Below are 17,966 nucleotides of genomic sequence, written 5' to 3'. Positions count from 1 at the left end.
TTATTATTGAATTAATGTTGTGTCTCAAAGAACATCTAATGCAAATCACAAGAAATGGCCTGAAGTGACCCAAGGGTTGTGCTTTATTAGAAAAGTAATAGGTCCATCGCTTAAATATAAAGAGAGGTTCTTTCTTCAAATGTCACTCTGCACTGGGTTTCTGTGTCTGTGTATGTGGAAATGAAATCCTCTTGCTTCCACTTTGTCCACAGAAACTTTCTGTAGCTCATGCAATAAATGGCTGAGACAGTAGGTGTAATGCCAAGAGATGAAGAAGAGATCCAAAATAACAGTGATGATGAAGACCCGTTTCCAAAGCGTGGTGCTGTAACGGCATCCCCCGGTTGCTCTCCCAGCCCTTTGTTAGCCAGCCTTAATGAAGACAAGGGAAGCTCAGCAGTGCCAGAAAGACTATCCGTCCTCTCCAGCAAGGCCGTGGCCCAGGCAAAAGCCCTTGCTGGCCCAGAGATGGCTAGCGGTAGCCAGCCACAGAGGACAGCCTCTGGGTTGGCTGAGCATCATCCGACAGCTGTAGATACATCGTTACGTGGCTCATCGTACCCTGTGGCGGTCGGTAACCTGCAGCCTGTGGACATTGCCTCCCTGTGCTCCGAAAGCCCCTGCTGCGATGGTGACCCGAGCTCAGAGGTGCCACAGGTCCCGAGGGTGCCCGGCGGGGCTGGCGAGCCCCCGCAGGCTGTCACTGCCCTGCCCGGGAGCGACCCTGGGGACTGCCACACACCGCAGGCTCCTTGGAGTCTGGGCCAGGTGATTTGGACGAAGACTGCAAAAGTAGTGGAAACCTTAGAAAATAAGAAAAAGGAGGAAAAGGAGAAGTACCGGCTCCAGCTAGCTATGTACCGACGGCTTCTGCTGTTGCGCTCAATCAGGAGCTTGCATAAGCAGCTGGAGCAGCAGCAGGCCAGATTGCAGGAATGCTACGGCATGGTAATAAATACCAAGAAAGAAGTGTTGAAACACATTTGCTCAACCTCGCCCTCACCTTCGCCATAATCGTGTTGCTGCATGCAGAAATGAGCTTTGCAATGCCACCGGAGCTGTCAGTAAGCTTGCATGCCATAGGGGTGGCGTCCTCATACCCAAAGAGTACGTGCCCACGTGCGCTGAGAGCAGAGAGGAAACAGCAGCAGGAGCAGCAGAGCAAGAAGAAAGGAGAAGGTAAAGTGTTGGCCCCTGCACTTATCTGGAGGAAACTGGAGCAAGATTGTACCCGTGCAAAAAGTGCCTCCTGGTGCGTGCTCAAAGCCTCAAGCTGAAACAGAATTTTTGGCATATAGGTTTGTAAAAAGAAAAAAAAACCACAACTGGGAACCTAGTCTGACGCCTGATCTGTAAAGGTGATCAGATGCAAAGTTGCTGCGTGACGAATATGTGATATGCCACATCTCCCTTCTACTTTCAGCGCTAACAAAACTTGAGAATTAGGGTTCATTTGTCTGCAAGAATACCTGAATCTAGAAAGCCAGGATGTTTGAAACACTTAAGCTCAGGCTTGATTATATCTACCTACCTGCCTGTTTTTTACAGAACTGCTAAGGCTATTGTACGTTTGTGACCTCTACCCTCCTATAAAATGTATTCAGATTGACCAGAAATTATTGTGGGAAGGTAGGACAGTCAAACACATGCACAGGGAGACAGTGCAACTGCCTAAGCCTTAGTTCCTTAGGAAAGCAAGCTAAAAACAAAAGCCTCATAATCTGGCATTACATTGGAAACCCAGACTGGCAGTGCCAGGGGAATGTTTGAGGTCTGCACAATTATTAATCTGCTGCTAACTCCCAGTGGCACTAGCGTCTGCAAATCAAGCATATTTTGTGCCTTACTGCTGTCATTTAATGGAAGTTGGTGACAATTAGCACTTTTTATCCAGGTGTATTAGACACGTGGAAAACCCTGGAGCACTGTTTCTCCAATTGCAAGGTTAGGATGCCTGCAGGGAATTTGATGTCAGTATGCAACAAACACACAGGGAAAATGAAAGCAGAAAGATGCAACTTTTTTGTATGCATTTAAAAGACAATGTGAGTCCCTATTATTGAACAGCAAATTGAATAGTTGAATGTGCTGTTTTAGGAACTGAAGCAAAAAACGATTAAGGAAGAAAAGATAGTGAAAAGCTTCCTTTTCTAGGATTTAAAGTGATATGGAAAGATCTCATTTTCTTCAGATATTTATTTCTGAGAGTGCCACCTTTCCTTTTCCCCTGTTGTTTTTCTGTTGTAAATGTTTAGGTAGGTGAACAATCAAACAGGTTTTTGGTGTGTTTTTTCCACATTAAAAGGCAAGTCTGTTATTAGAAGTCATATCTTTCTGAGAATAATGTGCTATATATAGGAAACTTTTCATCCTCAGCTTTTTTGTGCGTTTATAGAGAACGGGTGTGTGTTCGTGTACGCATGCATGCACACGTCCCTGTATACAAGAGGTTATGAAAGGCTGGTGCTTCTTTTTCTGTAGGAGAAGCAGGAATAATATCTCAAAATAATCTCTGCTGTCTGCGAGGAGTTTGGTTGATTAGATTCACATGCACACATCTGTGAGCAAGGTATTGAAGTAATTCAACAACTGAAGTGCAGCACAACATTGTCATTATTCCGTCTTTGTATTTCTGCGCACCCAAAATTATGGAAGCCCCCTGGGTATGCACAACCTTAGATAGGTTCATTCATCTCCTTGGGCCCTGGTGAGGCCTCTCACACAGCACGAGCCTGTAACTTTGAATGCAGAATTACCATAGAAACATCCTTGGCATCAAGGAGATATTTGAAGAAGCATCCTCTGCTGCCTCATTTGGGGGATTTGGGTCACCAGGGGCCTTTAGTGGGCCGCAGAAGAGAGCTGGGGATCGCATGTGACCGGGAGGTATTACTCCTGAGCTCTGATCCCATCCAGCACACTGCTCAGCCTTGGGAAAGCTGTCCTCTGTCACTAATGCAGGCTTCCCAAAGAACGCTTAAATACTAAACTCACCTCAAAGGTAACCTGTTCTGTCTTAATATGCCTCCCAAGCAGGAAGGTTGATCATGGTCAATAGGGCTATGTAAAGATTTGATTTTTTTCATATTTTTTGTACTTCATGAACTAGAAAAGCCTTTTTGTCATTGGTTAGGAGTGAGAGCAAGTGTTCTGTTAAATCAAACGCAAGCAAGCCACTATTATGTTGTCTCTCTTGGGGAAAGAAGTGTTGAAGAAGGGACACATCTCTCAAAAATATTACTGAATTTTGAAATGTCAAACTGTTCCCATTAGGAAGACAGTCAAAATGTATAATTTGTTAATTTTGGCCAACTATTTTTTGTTTGAAAAAGAATTATCTTCTAAATTAGATTCAGCTTGACTCAATGTCATTGAATTTTCCACTGACATAAAATATATGCACAAAAATATAAAAAAAACCTTCTAAGACAAAGTAGCTATTTTGCCTCGGTAGCTGCTGAAGTAGAGTATTGTCCTGCATTTGTTGCAAGAAGTGGAATGCCCCCCATTACCGCATAGAGCTACCTATAGTGTCATATTTGCATTTAAGGGTGACTAGAATAAGATTAAAAAATACTTCTCACATAATACACAGTGCAGCAATAGTTGAGTTGTCAACCTGTCCAACTGTAAGTGCTTTGTGGCAGAACTGTGACAATCTTTGTTTTGTACAACACCTCTCGTAAAATTTCTTGGTCCTAATTGGAATTAGTAGATGCTTCTGCACTGTGAATATTAAATACCAAAAGATGTGTGCATGAACAATGCTGTCTGATAGCTGGCAAGAAAATGAAGCCAAGACTTGTTCTGTGTGTGCACACTCTTTCCATGTAGCATTTTTATGGATACATGCAAAATAAATGTTAACTGAGGAAGTAACATCGGTCTTTGCGACAATTTGCTGTTTAGCTGGTGGTTCTAACGTGGCTACTAAGAACTGGAGTTGGGCAAACCAATTAAAAGCTACATGATTTTAAAAATAAGTTTATTTTACAAGTTTGGAAAATGCGACTTAACAGCTATGTTTTTTTCCTTGTATGTTTTTGTATCTTTTAGCACTGGCGAATGCCTTGAAGGCCAGTGGGAAAGTGCCAGAATGCCATGGGTAACCCATAGAGGTGTTTTCAGGCATACCAGACAGAGCAGCAATCTCGGGTTTAATAAAAGTGTGTCCTCTCAAATTGTTCGATCTCCTCATGTGGTTAAGAGGTTTGGTAGTTTGGATGACGTTCAACTAAATTTCTTAAAATCCGTGTTTTTATCTGAACTCAAACTGCATGGGTTTAGTGCAAGCAAGAGGTACAAGCTTGAATTACTGAAATTTCATATAGGTACCTAAGAACTCACAGGTCTTGGGTAATGATGACAAAATAAGTAGTTTTGGTAGGGCCTTTCTCTCCATTATCTTACTGCCTGCCAGAGCCTGTCAAGATACAATCTCCAGGAGAAATTTTCTCTGCGACCTGACAGCGTATGTTACCTACTTTTACAGCAAAGGTTGAAGTTAAATGATGCTGCCTCAGCCTTAAGGTCCTGCTGCTCACCTAATTGCCTAGCCAGCCTGAAATGGCAGAAAATAATAATGAGTTTACCATGGAAGAGTGGGATGTTTAAAAGGTGCCAGCTCCCTTAGAGTCGTTGGTATCACTAAAAAAGGTGTAGCTCGTGCCTTCCTAAAACCAGAAATCTTTAAGAACAGAATGGAGTTATAAACAATTAAGTGACAAAACGCATTACTGCAGTCTTCTTTAACGCAAGTGCTTTTCTTCTCCACCTCCAGCATTTCAGTTAGTTAAACTGCTGCCCTGGAGTCTAGTCAGAGCTGTGTTTTTGCCGTTTCTGTTGTTGATGGCTGTGAGTCAGCCAAGATAAACAGCCCAACTTAACATGTTCACTTTTTACCTCTCGTGAGGCAGCCACGTGTTATGTGGGGGATTCATTTACTTCCTCCTTCCTGAGATTTTCTTGTGTGTCTATCACATTCTTTAATTAGGACAGTGATGATTTTACCAATTTATAGTAAATTTATGATATCGTGGTAAACTTGCGAGCCATGCACTACTAAATGCAGATCATCCTGCATTGTTCTCAGAGCTATGAAAATTATGGACTCTGGGCATGACATAAGCATGCAAAAGATAGATTTAAAGATGAGGTGGTTTAAATCTCCCCAGCTCATGAGTAGACTTAGAGAAACCCTTTAGAGTCCTTGTTACAGTTTATTTCTATAAATGTTATGAATGTAGAATATAAATGCATTGCAGCGCACCTTTTGCTTATGACTGTTGAAAGCAGTGCAGTAATGCAATGCGGTAATGCAAGAGCGGGTTTGGGACATGCTTGAATGGGACCCTTCTCTGAATGTACCAGACAAGAAGTATACGTTCCTCAGACTTTAAGCTCAGAGATTCAGATGAGCATGATAGCCAAAAGCCTGGATGGCGGATGGAGAGTGGGAGTGAATGGAACTACAAGGCAAGATGTTTCAGGGTTTGATTTTTTTTTTTTTTAATGCAGCGTGGAGAATGGTAGACTGGACAGTTTTTTTGCTCAGTTAAAGATGACCTTTTTCTCTTTCTCATTCCCGAAACAACCCTTTTGGATCATTGGGCTAGATGTGTTCTAAGGGGTGTTTGTCTAACTGTGGTACATGGGAGTTGATACCCATCTCTGAAGCCAAGTGACAGTAGTTATCGTTGCCAAAATTTGCACATACCACTTACTGCCATAGACCTGGCTTTTACCTAAACTGAAACATGTTGAAGTCGAGTGTCCTGCTGGCTTTCAATGACATTTGAATCCAGACCAGGACTTTGAGGTTGTGCGCCTTGTTCAAGCCCCTTCTCAAGTTTGATGCGTTTCTATCTCCCTGTGTCTTCAAACAATTACAAATGTCTTGGATGGTATTAATCTTTGTCTTTCTGCCAAAAAGTTTGGAAGATTTGAGAGAAGAGGAAAAAAGGCCTTCCTATCAGTCTCTTGTGCTGTTGAAGAAAGGGGAAAAGTAGGTGGTTGTTTTTGATGAAAACTTGTAGCAGGGAAGATGGCCCTGTGAAAACACTTCTGGAGGGTTTACTTAAACGTCTTGAAAATAACAGCAGTTCCTACAGGAATAAAACTACAGCTGCAAACAAGTTTCCTTAATTGTATTGATCACCTTCTCATACAATTTTAGCCAAGTCTCCAAAACAAACAAAAAAGTTGCCTCCATCTCTGACAAATCAAGTCTCTAAGTCCACAGCCCAAAGTGACTTCTGTGTGCATGAGAGGCAAGGAATTCTTGAGAATCTCAATAAAAGTTACATTTTCCCTTTGATGGGTGGGGGTTGGAAAGGAAAGGGAATGTGTGACCATTCATCACAGCTCCAGGCTCATTAGTACCAAGGAACTTTCTACTCTAAATGACAAAGAGTTTCACTGTCGCCAAAGAGAAATTGCTGCTGACCTTAGACCTCTTTTTGGAAAGTAAAATAATGGAGCACAGGAGCAGAGTTTGATATTTGACCGAATTCTACACAATTATCATGCATGTGTATATAATAAAATTAATTCTGTGTCTCTGCATTGTAGCCTCCGGCAAGCAGCGTACAATCAGTTTTGTATGTATAATAGATCACAGAGTTGTTCATGAATAATACAAATGCATTGAGCAGATACTAGTGAGTGAGGATGTTTGTCTTTGCATGGAATCGAAGTGAACATGTAATATTGTGATAATATATATTTGATGAATTCAGGTCTGACTTGCCTTTGCCATAGCCTGCTAATTCCCCGACAAGGGTTGCCACAATAATTGAGTTTCCAATAACATTATGATTATTTCCACATGATAATTTAATTGTAGGTATTTTTTAATATTGTAATAATGTAGATTTGTGATTATTATGCATTTGCATGCAGATTTTCACGGTGACTCGGAGCACATCCCTACATTTATAACTTAATTTCCTATATTATTGCATATATATTTTGGGGTGAACTCATTAATGCAAACTAAAAAAAAGTAGGCCTTTTTAGTCATTTTGCTTTTATTATAAATGGCTTGAAAGCTTTGCTCATTTTTTTAGACCAGTCTAAACAAGTGAATAAACAAAAGACAACTGTAATTCACGGATGGATTAATTTAAAATAATAATGTAATTACAAATCATGGCAGATTTGTCTGAGGTAATTGGGATGCAGACTGGTACAAATTTTGTTTTGCTGAAACAAAACTTGTTTAGATGAATCACCAAGTTTAGTAGGGGCTGTTTTCCATTCTTCCAGTTCCCCTACATAAGGTGTTGGTGAAGTAACCTTGGCTCAAAATTAATGGGTGTCTGTACAAATGGGTATAACAACAGGGAAGCCTGAGCATCCGGACCTAACTAAATATTATTCTGGCAAGCAGTATGCCCAGTAAGTATAGAGTTGGGTATACAGAGTCATGAGACTAGCAGAGCTTTTAATCAGTTAATTTGTCCATGCTGAAAAGAGGCTGGTTGCTTGCCTGATAACAACCTTCAAACTGCATTAGAAAACCTCGCCTGAAACTCAGGGGGGCAAAGGGAGGTGGACCTTTCCCCAGAAATAAACCCTGTTCCCATTAATCGGAGCAGACATTTGTATGATACTGTGAGCATCCTGCTTCAAATAGAGCTCTCTTCCAGGCGTATCTAAAATTTGAAGAGGAGGAAATGTTGTTAGCTAAATACTTCTGTTTTGAAAAGAAACTTTCCAGAGAAAGTGACACGGGGTTTGTGTGGTGTTCATTTTTCTGGTTTGTCTCAAGTGCATGCGCTTGAAGGAATGTCTCCTCCATTTTTCATCTGTAAGCTCTCAGCTCCTCCAGTCAAACTGGGGTCACAACAGAGGCAGAGTTCTAGTTATCCCTAGCTGCCAGGTTGGATTTCCATTGCCCGCATGGCAGGCATGTGCCATAGGAGCTAGGAGAATAGGCCTGGTCCAAATCTTCAGACGTGGACGTCTAAAACTAGGGACTGGAATAAATAATTTACGGCTATCCTTTCACATCGTTCTTCAGTGCATGCGGATTCTGTTGCTTCCAGCGTACTTAGGTGCCTGCTGCTACTTTCAAATGTATTCCTCTAAATTAACAGCATACAAGACACAATGAGATTAAGTCCCTTCTCTTTCATCTTTCCTCGCTCTGTAAACCTCAGAGTTGAATGGAAAAATGAAAGCTTGATTTAGACAGTAAAGGGAGCAGCCATGATTCTGCTGTATAGGATGATCTCTCTGACTACTTGTATAGGTAAATCAGATTTTGTCCTGAAACCCACTGAAGCAATTTCGATCCAAGTCTTTCGTAAATCCTATCTCCAGCTAGGAACCACTTTGGCAGCTGACTCCACTAGAAGCAGTTAAAGTATCAAAACACGAAGGTGTTCCATCGGCAGAAGTTCACAAATCTGTACCTGCACCTTGCTGAGAGCAAGCGATAGCTCAGCACAGGGAAGATCAGTCTAGCTGTTATTTTGTTTTATAATGGGCCACCAACATAAAATTAAGGATGTCTTTTACGCTGTGGCATAAGGTCTTAAATGATCTCAGACGTTATTTTGTGCACAGCAAGCACCATAGGATATAAAAGTATCATTATCTCAGTAAGTCCTGGATGCAATGCGTAATTCCTGCTTGTTGTGAAGATACCTAAGGTTGTTTCAGATACCAGATGATTTATAATCAGATGACTGTTTTCATTACTATATGTTCCTGATGTTACTTATACAGATATGATAGATGGGTGTACATAAAATTAGAAGCAAGCCTGCTGAAAAGCACTGATTTGTGTTACATTCATGAGTAACACATGTTCATGAGTAATTTTCTCTGATGAAGGAAATTGAGACTAAACTTTTGTAATGTGGGGGATGAAGCTGCCCTGGCCTCTCAACTTTTTCAGCATCACAGAGGTTAGGACTTGGAAGAGCTCCGTTCCTTTCCTACCTTTACCTGATGGGTTTTGAACTTAAGTCACCTATTTGCCCAGAGAATGTCAGAATTGGTATAATATTTTAAATTGGGGGAACTGGTGTGGAGTCCCTCAGCCTCTCCTATTAGTGCTGCTTCTCATTCTATAAAAAAAAGCTGAATTTGGCCCAGTGGCAAGGCAGGACTCCAGCTGGGTGGCTACTGTACTCTCCATGGCAATACGTGGCAGTGCTTCCACAGGAGAAATTAAAAGGAACGCTCTCCCTTCCCCTGACCTCGTACACAGAGATGGAAATACGCGATTGACCGGTGGGCAGGATCCTTTCCTAAGGAAGGCGGGGGGAATTTGTTTCAACTTCGTTCAGGAGGAAGACGGGTTTGCATCCAGGTGCCAGTCAGTAGGGTGAGGGGTAAAAATGCCTCTGCCAGCTCGTGTGTCGCAACTTCAGTGCATCGTGTCCTTTGCTTTGCTTGCAGTACGTGAGAAGGAAGTGTTTAATTTCAGGTCACTTGGAAGTCGTCTTTTGACACAAAATCATTTGTTGTCGCTGCTTTGTTCCTTCAGTCCAAGAAAAAAAATCACCTTTGGTTTTCTTGCAATGGTTTTTTCCATTTGTTGTTGTCTGTGAAGCAGTGGGACCATGTCATTTCTGCGTGAGGCAGGGGTATGTTCTCTTGTGCAAAGTCTAACATTTCCCAGCCTATTCTTAAGGAAAGCATTCCTCAAAAATCATTTAAGTAAGGAGGTATTTATGTATTGCCCGTCTTCTATACTGCTTGAAAATGCATGATTCATGGCCACTGGTTGTTCTTCTCATAGTGGGGAAGGTTTATTGGCCATAATCCTGGAAGTCCCCCGTGTGTCAAATGATCACTGATTGTATTGGAAAAGGATGCTTCAGTGACAGCAGTCAGCCCCTGGGTGGAAAGAGGTGTCCCTTGTCCCTGAGCAATAACCTGTACGGATGATTGAGACTTGTTGATAGACCTTCATGGAAGTCTTCCCTAGTAGTCAGGGCTTAGCAGCGTCTGACTCAGTGAAGGATCCTTCAGTACAGGATGCTTGAACTTGATTTGTTACTCTCATCAAGGAGGGCATAAAGGTAGGCAAAAACTGAACATGCCTTGAGGCCCAGGCAGATGCGGTTTTACCACAACCTCTGTCTTACACGGGGGAAAGAAAAAAAAGGCTGCTAGAATTTACAAAATATAATTATTGACTAATTTCTTGATCAGCAAGACCTGTAAGAAATCAGTGATGTCTCTCCTGAGAGATCAGTGGTGTCACCTCACATGTCCTCGGGGTACCAAATGGTATAAAATGCTCACTTTGAAAGTACTGCACCGTGATAAGCTTCAACTCCCAAGGGATGCATTGTGTGTACATTTTGTTATATGTAATGACACGCTGAAAGGGCAATGAAGCTGTAAAGGAAACGCTGCTTGTCTAAAAAGAACTTATTTTTCTTTCAACCAATAAAAGAAAGAAAGAGTCTTTCAGGAAAGCAGTTAAAATAATATCATTTAAATGTAACAAGTGATAAAATACTAGAGAGAATTCACCTGTCAGATGAAGAAATTTAAAACATGAGGTCTTCTGTGTAACATAGATATTTCAAATTGGACCATTTTCCTGGTAAAGCAATAGACCTCTTCAAAAAGCTTTTAAAACAGTTGATATATATACAAAATTTTAAGGCTGACACAGCTAGCATAATGGAAACAATTATTTAAAACAGTGGATTTGAAGAATAAAGCATAAAATGTAGTCATTTCATGTAGTCATTCTAGACAATGTATGAGATGCTGTGAGATTTAACAAGACCAAAGTTGGATGTGAGACTGTGGGAGTTTTTCAGCAAAGGTGATTTTGTAATAAAACAGTTCAGTGCATATAAAAATACCCCTAGAGATGTCTACAATGCTAACAACAATATTTTGAAATTAAGTTAAAAAAGACTCATGCTCCCTTCAACAAAATTCCATGTGGACATATTCAAAAATTCTGTATGGCCTCAGTGCACCGGGGCCCATTTTCCAGTAGAAATACTTTTACCTATAAAACGTATGGAAATGTATGTGAGTGTTTTCTTGTATTTCTAATGCAAAAGTAGTTGCCTTTCCTAAACTTGACACAGAATGAAATTTGAGGATATGAAACCCCAGTCAGCAAGGTGACAGAACAGTTGGGCAAATGTGTTTCAGATGAACTTTAAATGCGAAATTCAAATTGGCCAAATAATTCATTTGATGTTATTCAGAAATAAACAAGGACTCAAAAAAAAATAGAAAAGTGGATTGGATAGAATTGTGCAGTTGTATCTTCTATTACCTCAGAACTGGCCATCAATCACTGTCAGTTAATTATCATTAAGATTGCATAAAAAAAGGCCCCTGTGGGAGCTGGATAGCCTGTGAGCTTCATCCTTTCATTAAAAACAAGATAAACAATATAAGCCTTCTTGTTTTTTCTTTTTTTTTCATTTGGGTTTTTTTGTATACAAGGAAATTATGTGGGAAGGTGAATCTTGAAATGAATAACTGTGCTGTGAGTTGCCATATGGATTGCAGAGAGAACGTAATAGAACAAGGGATTCAAAATTAAAGTTGTTATTTGTCAGGAAGAGTTTAAAGATTCCCCCCCCCCCCCCCCAAACAAAAAAGAAAACACAGTAGGATTGTCCTTTCTAAGGTGCAAAACTTCTGGGATTTTTAAAAGAAATTCTTGCTTTTTAATTAACTGTGCTCTTTTTAAGCCTCTAGGGTTTATACTTTTCTGTGCAACATCCAGTTTGGAAACTTTCTTTTTAAAAAAGGGATAAAAGCTGAAGTCACATGACTCGAAAAGGTGATTCTTCAACAGAACATGAACCAGCATGAAATTCAGTATGAGTTGTGAATACAGTAACTTTCAGAGCTTACGAGCTGATCCGAGGGGCCCACCAGCACTTAGCTAATGGCAGAAACAGGAATGCAATAGTGGACAAGAGCAGCTACTGTTATTTCCAGGGTGCTTCCCCGTGCTGCTGAGTAGCAGTTCACACTCTTAAAAGTGCGGAGGTTTATTGGTAGCGCTCATCAGCATCACAAACAGGAGCTAGTACCCGAGGTCTGCACAATTTCTGCCTTTGATATAAAATTGGTTCTGAGTCAGCTCATGCTTGCTCAGCCCGAGAATCACGAGGCTCTCCTGGCCAAGCTCTCTCTCTGCAGAAGGCAGCTACAGAGATTAGAGTAAGCCCTTATGAATTTTTCACATCTCTAAATAATCATTTGTCATGGAAAAATGTATGTGTTATAGACAGGATTTTTTGTTTGTTGGGATTTGGGTGTGTTTTTTGAAGTGAGGCTTCCTTGCTAACTTTTTTCTCCTCAAATGACAGAAGAAGTGCCTTAGGAGTAAGAACAATTTAAAGGCTGAAGCCTTCAGGGCCAAAGGCCTCTCTGTTCAGCAAAATAGTAATATTTCTAAAAAAAACCCTTGCACTTCGAATTAACCATGTTTTGGCCAATTGCCCAAATAAACCTCAGAGCTGGAGTCACGTAAATGCAACTGTTCCCACCCAGATGTCAAACAACCAAAAGGCCTGTAAGTGACACAACCTCAAACCAAAATTAAGTCTTTAGCATTGGTGAGCAATGGTTTCTAATGAGGAGGAGTGAATGACTTAAACTAGAGCAGAGCTGCCCTGCTTTGCAGGCTGAATACAGCCCATCAGGACAATTCATCTGCTCCTTGTCAACCTCCTTCTCCTGGGAAAACCTCTTTGCCTGCACATATCCAGACTGCAGGCAGGACTTAGCATGTGATGGGCAGCCAAGTGGTCACAAGGTAGAGAGACCTGTGTACAGATCAGGTCTGGTAACTCACACTGTCCGTGCATCCCGTTTTTCTTTGTTGGGTATTTTCTGATGTGTCAGGAAAGATTATACTTTGGATAAAACCTCATCAAGTAAGCTAATTTCTGCTCTTGTATCTTTGCACTCTCTGTCATGTGTTGAGTTTCTTCATTCCTATTTGGCTATTTCAGAAGGAAGATCCTCCAGTGCCGACTTTATTTTGCAAGGGTTGTGTCAATTAGCATGTCTGTAAACTTGTAGAAGGGAGAATTAGGCCATAGCAGAAAGGGACAGTGCATCTCGAAAGAAAACTAAGACGGAAACCCTAACCTCTTCTAATTTACATACGGTGACATTTTGCAGAAATATTGTAACATTAGCAGTGGCATAATGAAATTCTGCCTATCAGCCATGGAAGGAATAATGTTACTGTAAAGGTAACCTGTCCACAGTTTGTTATCACGAAAATATTCACGGCAAGAAACATACATTTACCAATGAGTGTTAAGAACAGTGTTTTTTCCTTATATTTTTTCCTCATGGGCTATCCATCTTCCCCTCCAGATTTACTGCATGATCACTCCCTTTACATGCTAATTATGTGCAGCTCTGGTGAATTTGTTAGTAGTGACACTTCGGGCACCCAGTGGGACTGCAACTCATTATGTGGCAATGTCCAGATATATCAGATATTATTAGCTGTCATTAATCTGCTGTGGAAACATTGAGTGCACAGCCAGGAGAGAGACCAGGAAATAGAGTAAAAATGAAGTCTGCAGCTGCCCTGGCCCCCAGAAGGTCAGAGGGCAAATCAGCAGGGGAGAAGAATACACCTTAAAATGGCCGGTGCTTAGCAGCAGACTTTTAACCCATTATAAACCAGCATTTCCAAGAATAGGAAAGACAAAAAGAAATGATACTGTTTTAATGTCCGTATGACTACACTTTACTGGAGGAAATGGGGATACAGCCTCTCAAACTACTGCTTTCTAATGCAGTTTTGTAGAACTGCATCTCAGTGATAAAAGTGTGTGAGTAGGAGGAAGAGTGGGCAACACGCAGTGTCTGTCGCAATGTGGATAGCGCCCAAGCATAAAGCTTTGAAATTAGGCGCGCGTACCTCAGAATAGGATTAGGCCTCCCCCTCCATTTGAAGGTCATATTTTATAGAGCTGGACCTGGCAGCAGAGAAAATCTTGCAGGAATGAAGAGCTTGCTCTTGCTGTTCATCCAGACCTGCAATTCGCCTGTATAAGCACAGGAGTTTGCCTCTAGACTGCGGACACAGTGCTGATCAGCCTCTGCTACGCGGCTTAAAAACACAAATCACAATAGGTTGCATTTTTGGCATCAATTCTGAAAAATAGTCACTTGTAAGGGTTATGCATATCTGTGCTTGTGCAGCATTAATTACATAGGTTGGCGTGCAGAAGTAAAAACAAAAGATTCTTCCCAGGAAGCACCGCAGTCTTTCCGATCTCCAGGATGACTGCCCAGGACTGTAGGAAGTCCTGTCTTCTTTCTTTACATCAGCTAATAAGGCTGGAAGAAACCAGGCAGGCTTTAAGGCAAATGGGGTTTTCCCTGGTCTGAAATAGAACCAGAAAACACCAAAGTAGAGGCTAGGAATCTCTGAGTTTAGTGGTGATGTATTAACTAGACCATTTTCAGAGCAGGTGAAAGGTAATGGGTTGGTTAGTCTGCGTGCGCTGGTAACTTATTGGTGACCTCTGCTTCTGTCAAGGGGCAACCTGAAAATTTAGTGACCTTAAAATAGAAGTAAATAATGAGATAGGGGGATTTGAGATAGGAAAAACTGCATTTTATCAAAGGAAATAAAAATAATCTTTTGTTTCCAAGGTTGCAAGGAGCTATGCTCCTTTATCTAGAAGTTGCAGTGCTTTATTTAGGAGGTTTATACAGAAACTAAAGGAAAGAAATAACTCTAAAATTCTTCAACAACTGACAGCTTATACATGTTCAGGGAAGCTGGAGTGAAGTTCTTCAGCCACTTGCTTGGAAATTTCCACCCATCTGACTTCGCTGACGGAATTTGGGAAGTACTGGTCTTATTCCCATTAAAGGGGTCTGATCTAATGCTTCACAATTTTTCACATACTATGACCTTTGTGTGATCTAATCTTATCCTAATGAGGATAATAACAGGGGGAAAAAAAATGGCCTGATGTTTTATTTATGGACCTGTCTTCAATTAGACAGACTCTGATAAACCCGTGCAAAAACAACAACCGTGGGCTCCGTTTTAGGTTGTCTTAAATTCTGCACAATCCCACGAAAGAGAAAACAAGGTTAGTATTTGGTCAAATGGCTCCCATTAATACTTCCCAAACGAACAGCCATTCATGAACTCCGGTTCTAGGAAAAGATTTAGAAGTCATTTTGGTGGCATTGTGGGTTTTGCAGAAATACCCAGAAGTGTTACGGAATACAGTGTTAGCCATGGGGCAGGTGGCAAGTACCCAGGGAAATAAAGAAGAAGCAGTTTTATCATTGGTCTTGGACCTTTGCAATTTTGGTGTTACAGGAGGGTTTGTTTATTTTTATGTGAGAGCAATGCAATATCAAAGAAGAGTTACAGTCTAATGGCGTTAATGTGGACAAAAAAATCAGGAAAGCCATTCTGAGTGCTGTATGAATACATTGAATAGGTCAGTCACAGATTTTTTTTATAGTCTTTTTCTAGTGTTTATGAAATTTTACAAATATGGCATGCCTTGCCCTTTTTCCAGGGGAGAGGAATAAAAATTCATTCCACTTCCTTTTTCCTTTGAGTGCTTCGAAGGACTGAACATGAGGTGAATACTGTTTTAGTGGTAGGTTAATGAGTTACAGGTCAGGGTTATAGTGGAAAAATTGCAGTCAGCCTCCATGGTGCTGTGTTTGCCAAATTTGCATTGATGAAGCTATTACGGCAGGCTTGCCTTATTTTTTTTTTGCATGGAGGAACGTGTTTGTTATTTGCCCATCAAGATTATGCTGTCTTTTCAGTGCCTGTGTTTTTCCTTACGATCCTGCAGGCACTTATTTTCACATTTAACATGATACACATGAGTAGCCCTCTCTCAACTGGTGGAACTAGTCAGGTGTAAAACTCAAATGTATGTACTCTGTAGGGCTGGGGCCCAAGCAAATTCTGCAGAACACAAAAGTGCATTACGTTTTACAGAAGTCTGCATCGTTTCTTATTCCATTGTTCGTAGCAAGTTGAATAGTTAGGTCTTATCCAGATAAACCTGTATCAGCAATGCTACTGAGGATATCTGCACAGCTGCCTTTGCTGTACTGAAAAATGGTGTGTTAAATGTTGTCAAGTTCAGTCTTTTAAAAGATGGCTCTTCAATATATACTCGGAAGTGTTTTCAAAGTAAATTCCTAGGGATAGGTTTAAAATTATTATAAGTCGTGACATAATAGCAGGAGAAGGCCATCACCTTGAATTTGACTGTGAGAGAACCAATGAACTGAAAGAGCTGGATTGCTCTTTTTCTTGGAAGAAAATTAGGAAGTACAGTGTAAAAGTCCTAACAGCAATTTTACCTTCCTGGACAAGCAGGAATACCTTTAGGTGTATCCTAATACATTTGCTTTTGTTTTAATGATCTGCTTTGTAGAAGCTAATCATGGTTATAGATTTCTAGTGCAAAGTTAGTTGTAATTAAGACTACATTCAGCTTTCTGAAAATTAAGAAGCGACGTCAGCTCTGAGCTGATGTATTTGCTCAGGAGTTGCTTTGGTATGTGAGCTATTGGGTTGGTTGCAATATTCTCAGAGGCTGCTGGAGGGCCTTGCCTCCTGAATTTGAGCGTCACCACATCAGGATCTGATTCTGCAATTCCTCTGCAAATGACTGCAAGTGGCAGGGCTCTATCACAGCTCTGCTCTCCTTACCTCGTGCACCACTTTATAGCATGCAATACTGCCAGCGCAGTAGGTGTTAAGTGCCATAAATTACCCTACCTGATGTAAAGGGTAATCAATATTGAGGGTGATTCACTGTTTTTGTGATGTTTACAGGGAAAATGGAAGGACAGATGAGTTAAGGTTTAGATTCATTGCAGCTTTCCTGATGTTCCTGGTCATTTATTCATTATCGCCATCACTCATTTAGGTCGCTTACTTAGGCTCTTGCAGACTGAGGAACTAGCTAACATGACTGAAGAGGGAGGAATCCGACCTGAAATTACTGAGCTGTGAGTTGTCATTAACGTTTTATTTGAAGGGATTCCAGTGCAGCTGAGACAAGAACAGGAAAATGCAACCAGAAAAGTAACACCACCAAGACTCAGAGCAACGTTTCAAGACTATTTTTTTAAAAATCTAAATATTTTTACTGTATTTTCTAAAGTCGCAGGTGTTGATATTTTTTATAATTACTAGTATTTTTATTTCATTAGCACTAGAGGAATGGAAATCAGATCCCTTTTGCTGTTGTTGTAGCTAAAAAAAAGGTAGGAGTTTTCTGAACCCCAGAAAAATATAATTTAAATGGATAAAACAGATTAAAGAGAGACTGTTTAAAGTGCGTGGAATTATGAACATTTGAGAATTCATGTTTCACTGCCCCAAATGGTTGCAGAAATTGGGTTGCACGTGTCTATCCATGTGTCTATGTGTTTATATGTGCTGAAAGTGCATATTGTTGGATCAAGGGTGAGTAACAATTCCACAAGACTCCACTAGACAGTTGTAACTGTTCATTTCAGGTGCAAAAAAATTATTTCGCAACAAAATACAGATAAACAAATCTTAAATTCACTTTAATTTCTTTTAATGAGGAGTTACACTATGCAGTACCAAAACATAATCATTTCCTAGATTTATTGTAATCTGCGTCTAAACTCATCAGGTGTTTACTGAAGTTTTGTTTCCCTAAAAGTGTTGTGATTATGCATTCAACTTTTTAACCTTGTTCTGCGGAGTGTTGTAGAATCAACTGCCTCTGGAAAAAAAAACCACAACACAAAAAACCCCAAAAAACAGCATCAGCAAGCTAAAAAACTATGCCAAAACACCACGGGAGTTTTTTCAGGAGAAAAAAAATTCAGAGATTCACGGGGAATTTTGCTATTCCCCTTAACAAAGCCAAGGTTCTGCCCTGGTGGCCTGGATCTAGCATAATGCTGCATTAGGTGGATGCCTCTTCTGGATGTGTTAAAGATCCTAGTGATGT

The 17,966-nt window shown here is 40.7% G+C and overlaps 1 protein-coding gene across 1 annotated transcript; it reads left to right on the top strand.

The window, feature by feature from the left end:
• Window positions 1–237: 237 nt before the first annotated feature.
• Window positions 238–1,014, top strand: LOC142078245 (uncharacterized). The gene has a single exon (XM_075140700.1). It carries the CDS (start codon window positions 238–240, stop codon window positions 1,012–1,014), a length of 777 nt encoding a protein of 258 aa, XP_074996801.1.
• Window positions 1,015–17,966: the final 16,952 nt, after the last annotated feature.

This window comes from Calonectris borealis, chromosome 2 (assembly GCF_964195595.1).
Source record: "Calonectris borealis chromosome 2, bCalBor7.hap1.2, whole genome shotgun sequence".
Classification (NCBI taxonomy): Eukaryota; Metazoa; Chordata; class Aves; order Procellariiformes; family Procellariidae; genus Calonectris; species Calonectris borealis.
The sequence above is the reverse complement of the archived record's forward strand: the minus strand, read 5'-3'. Positions and strand labels throughout refer to the sequence as shown.

Coding starts and splice junctions, on each gene's coding strand:
- LOC142078245 (XM_075140700.1), top strand. CDS start 238: ATGGCTGAGACAGTAGGTGTAATGCCAAGAGATGAAGAAGAGATCCAA.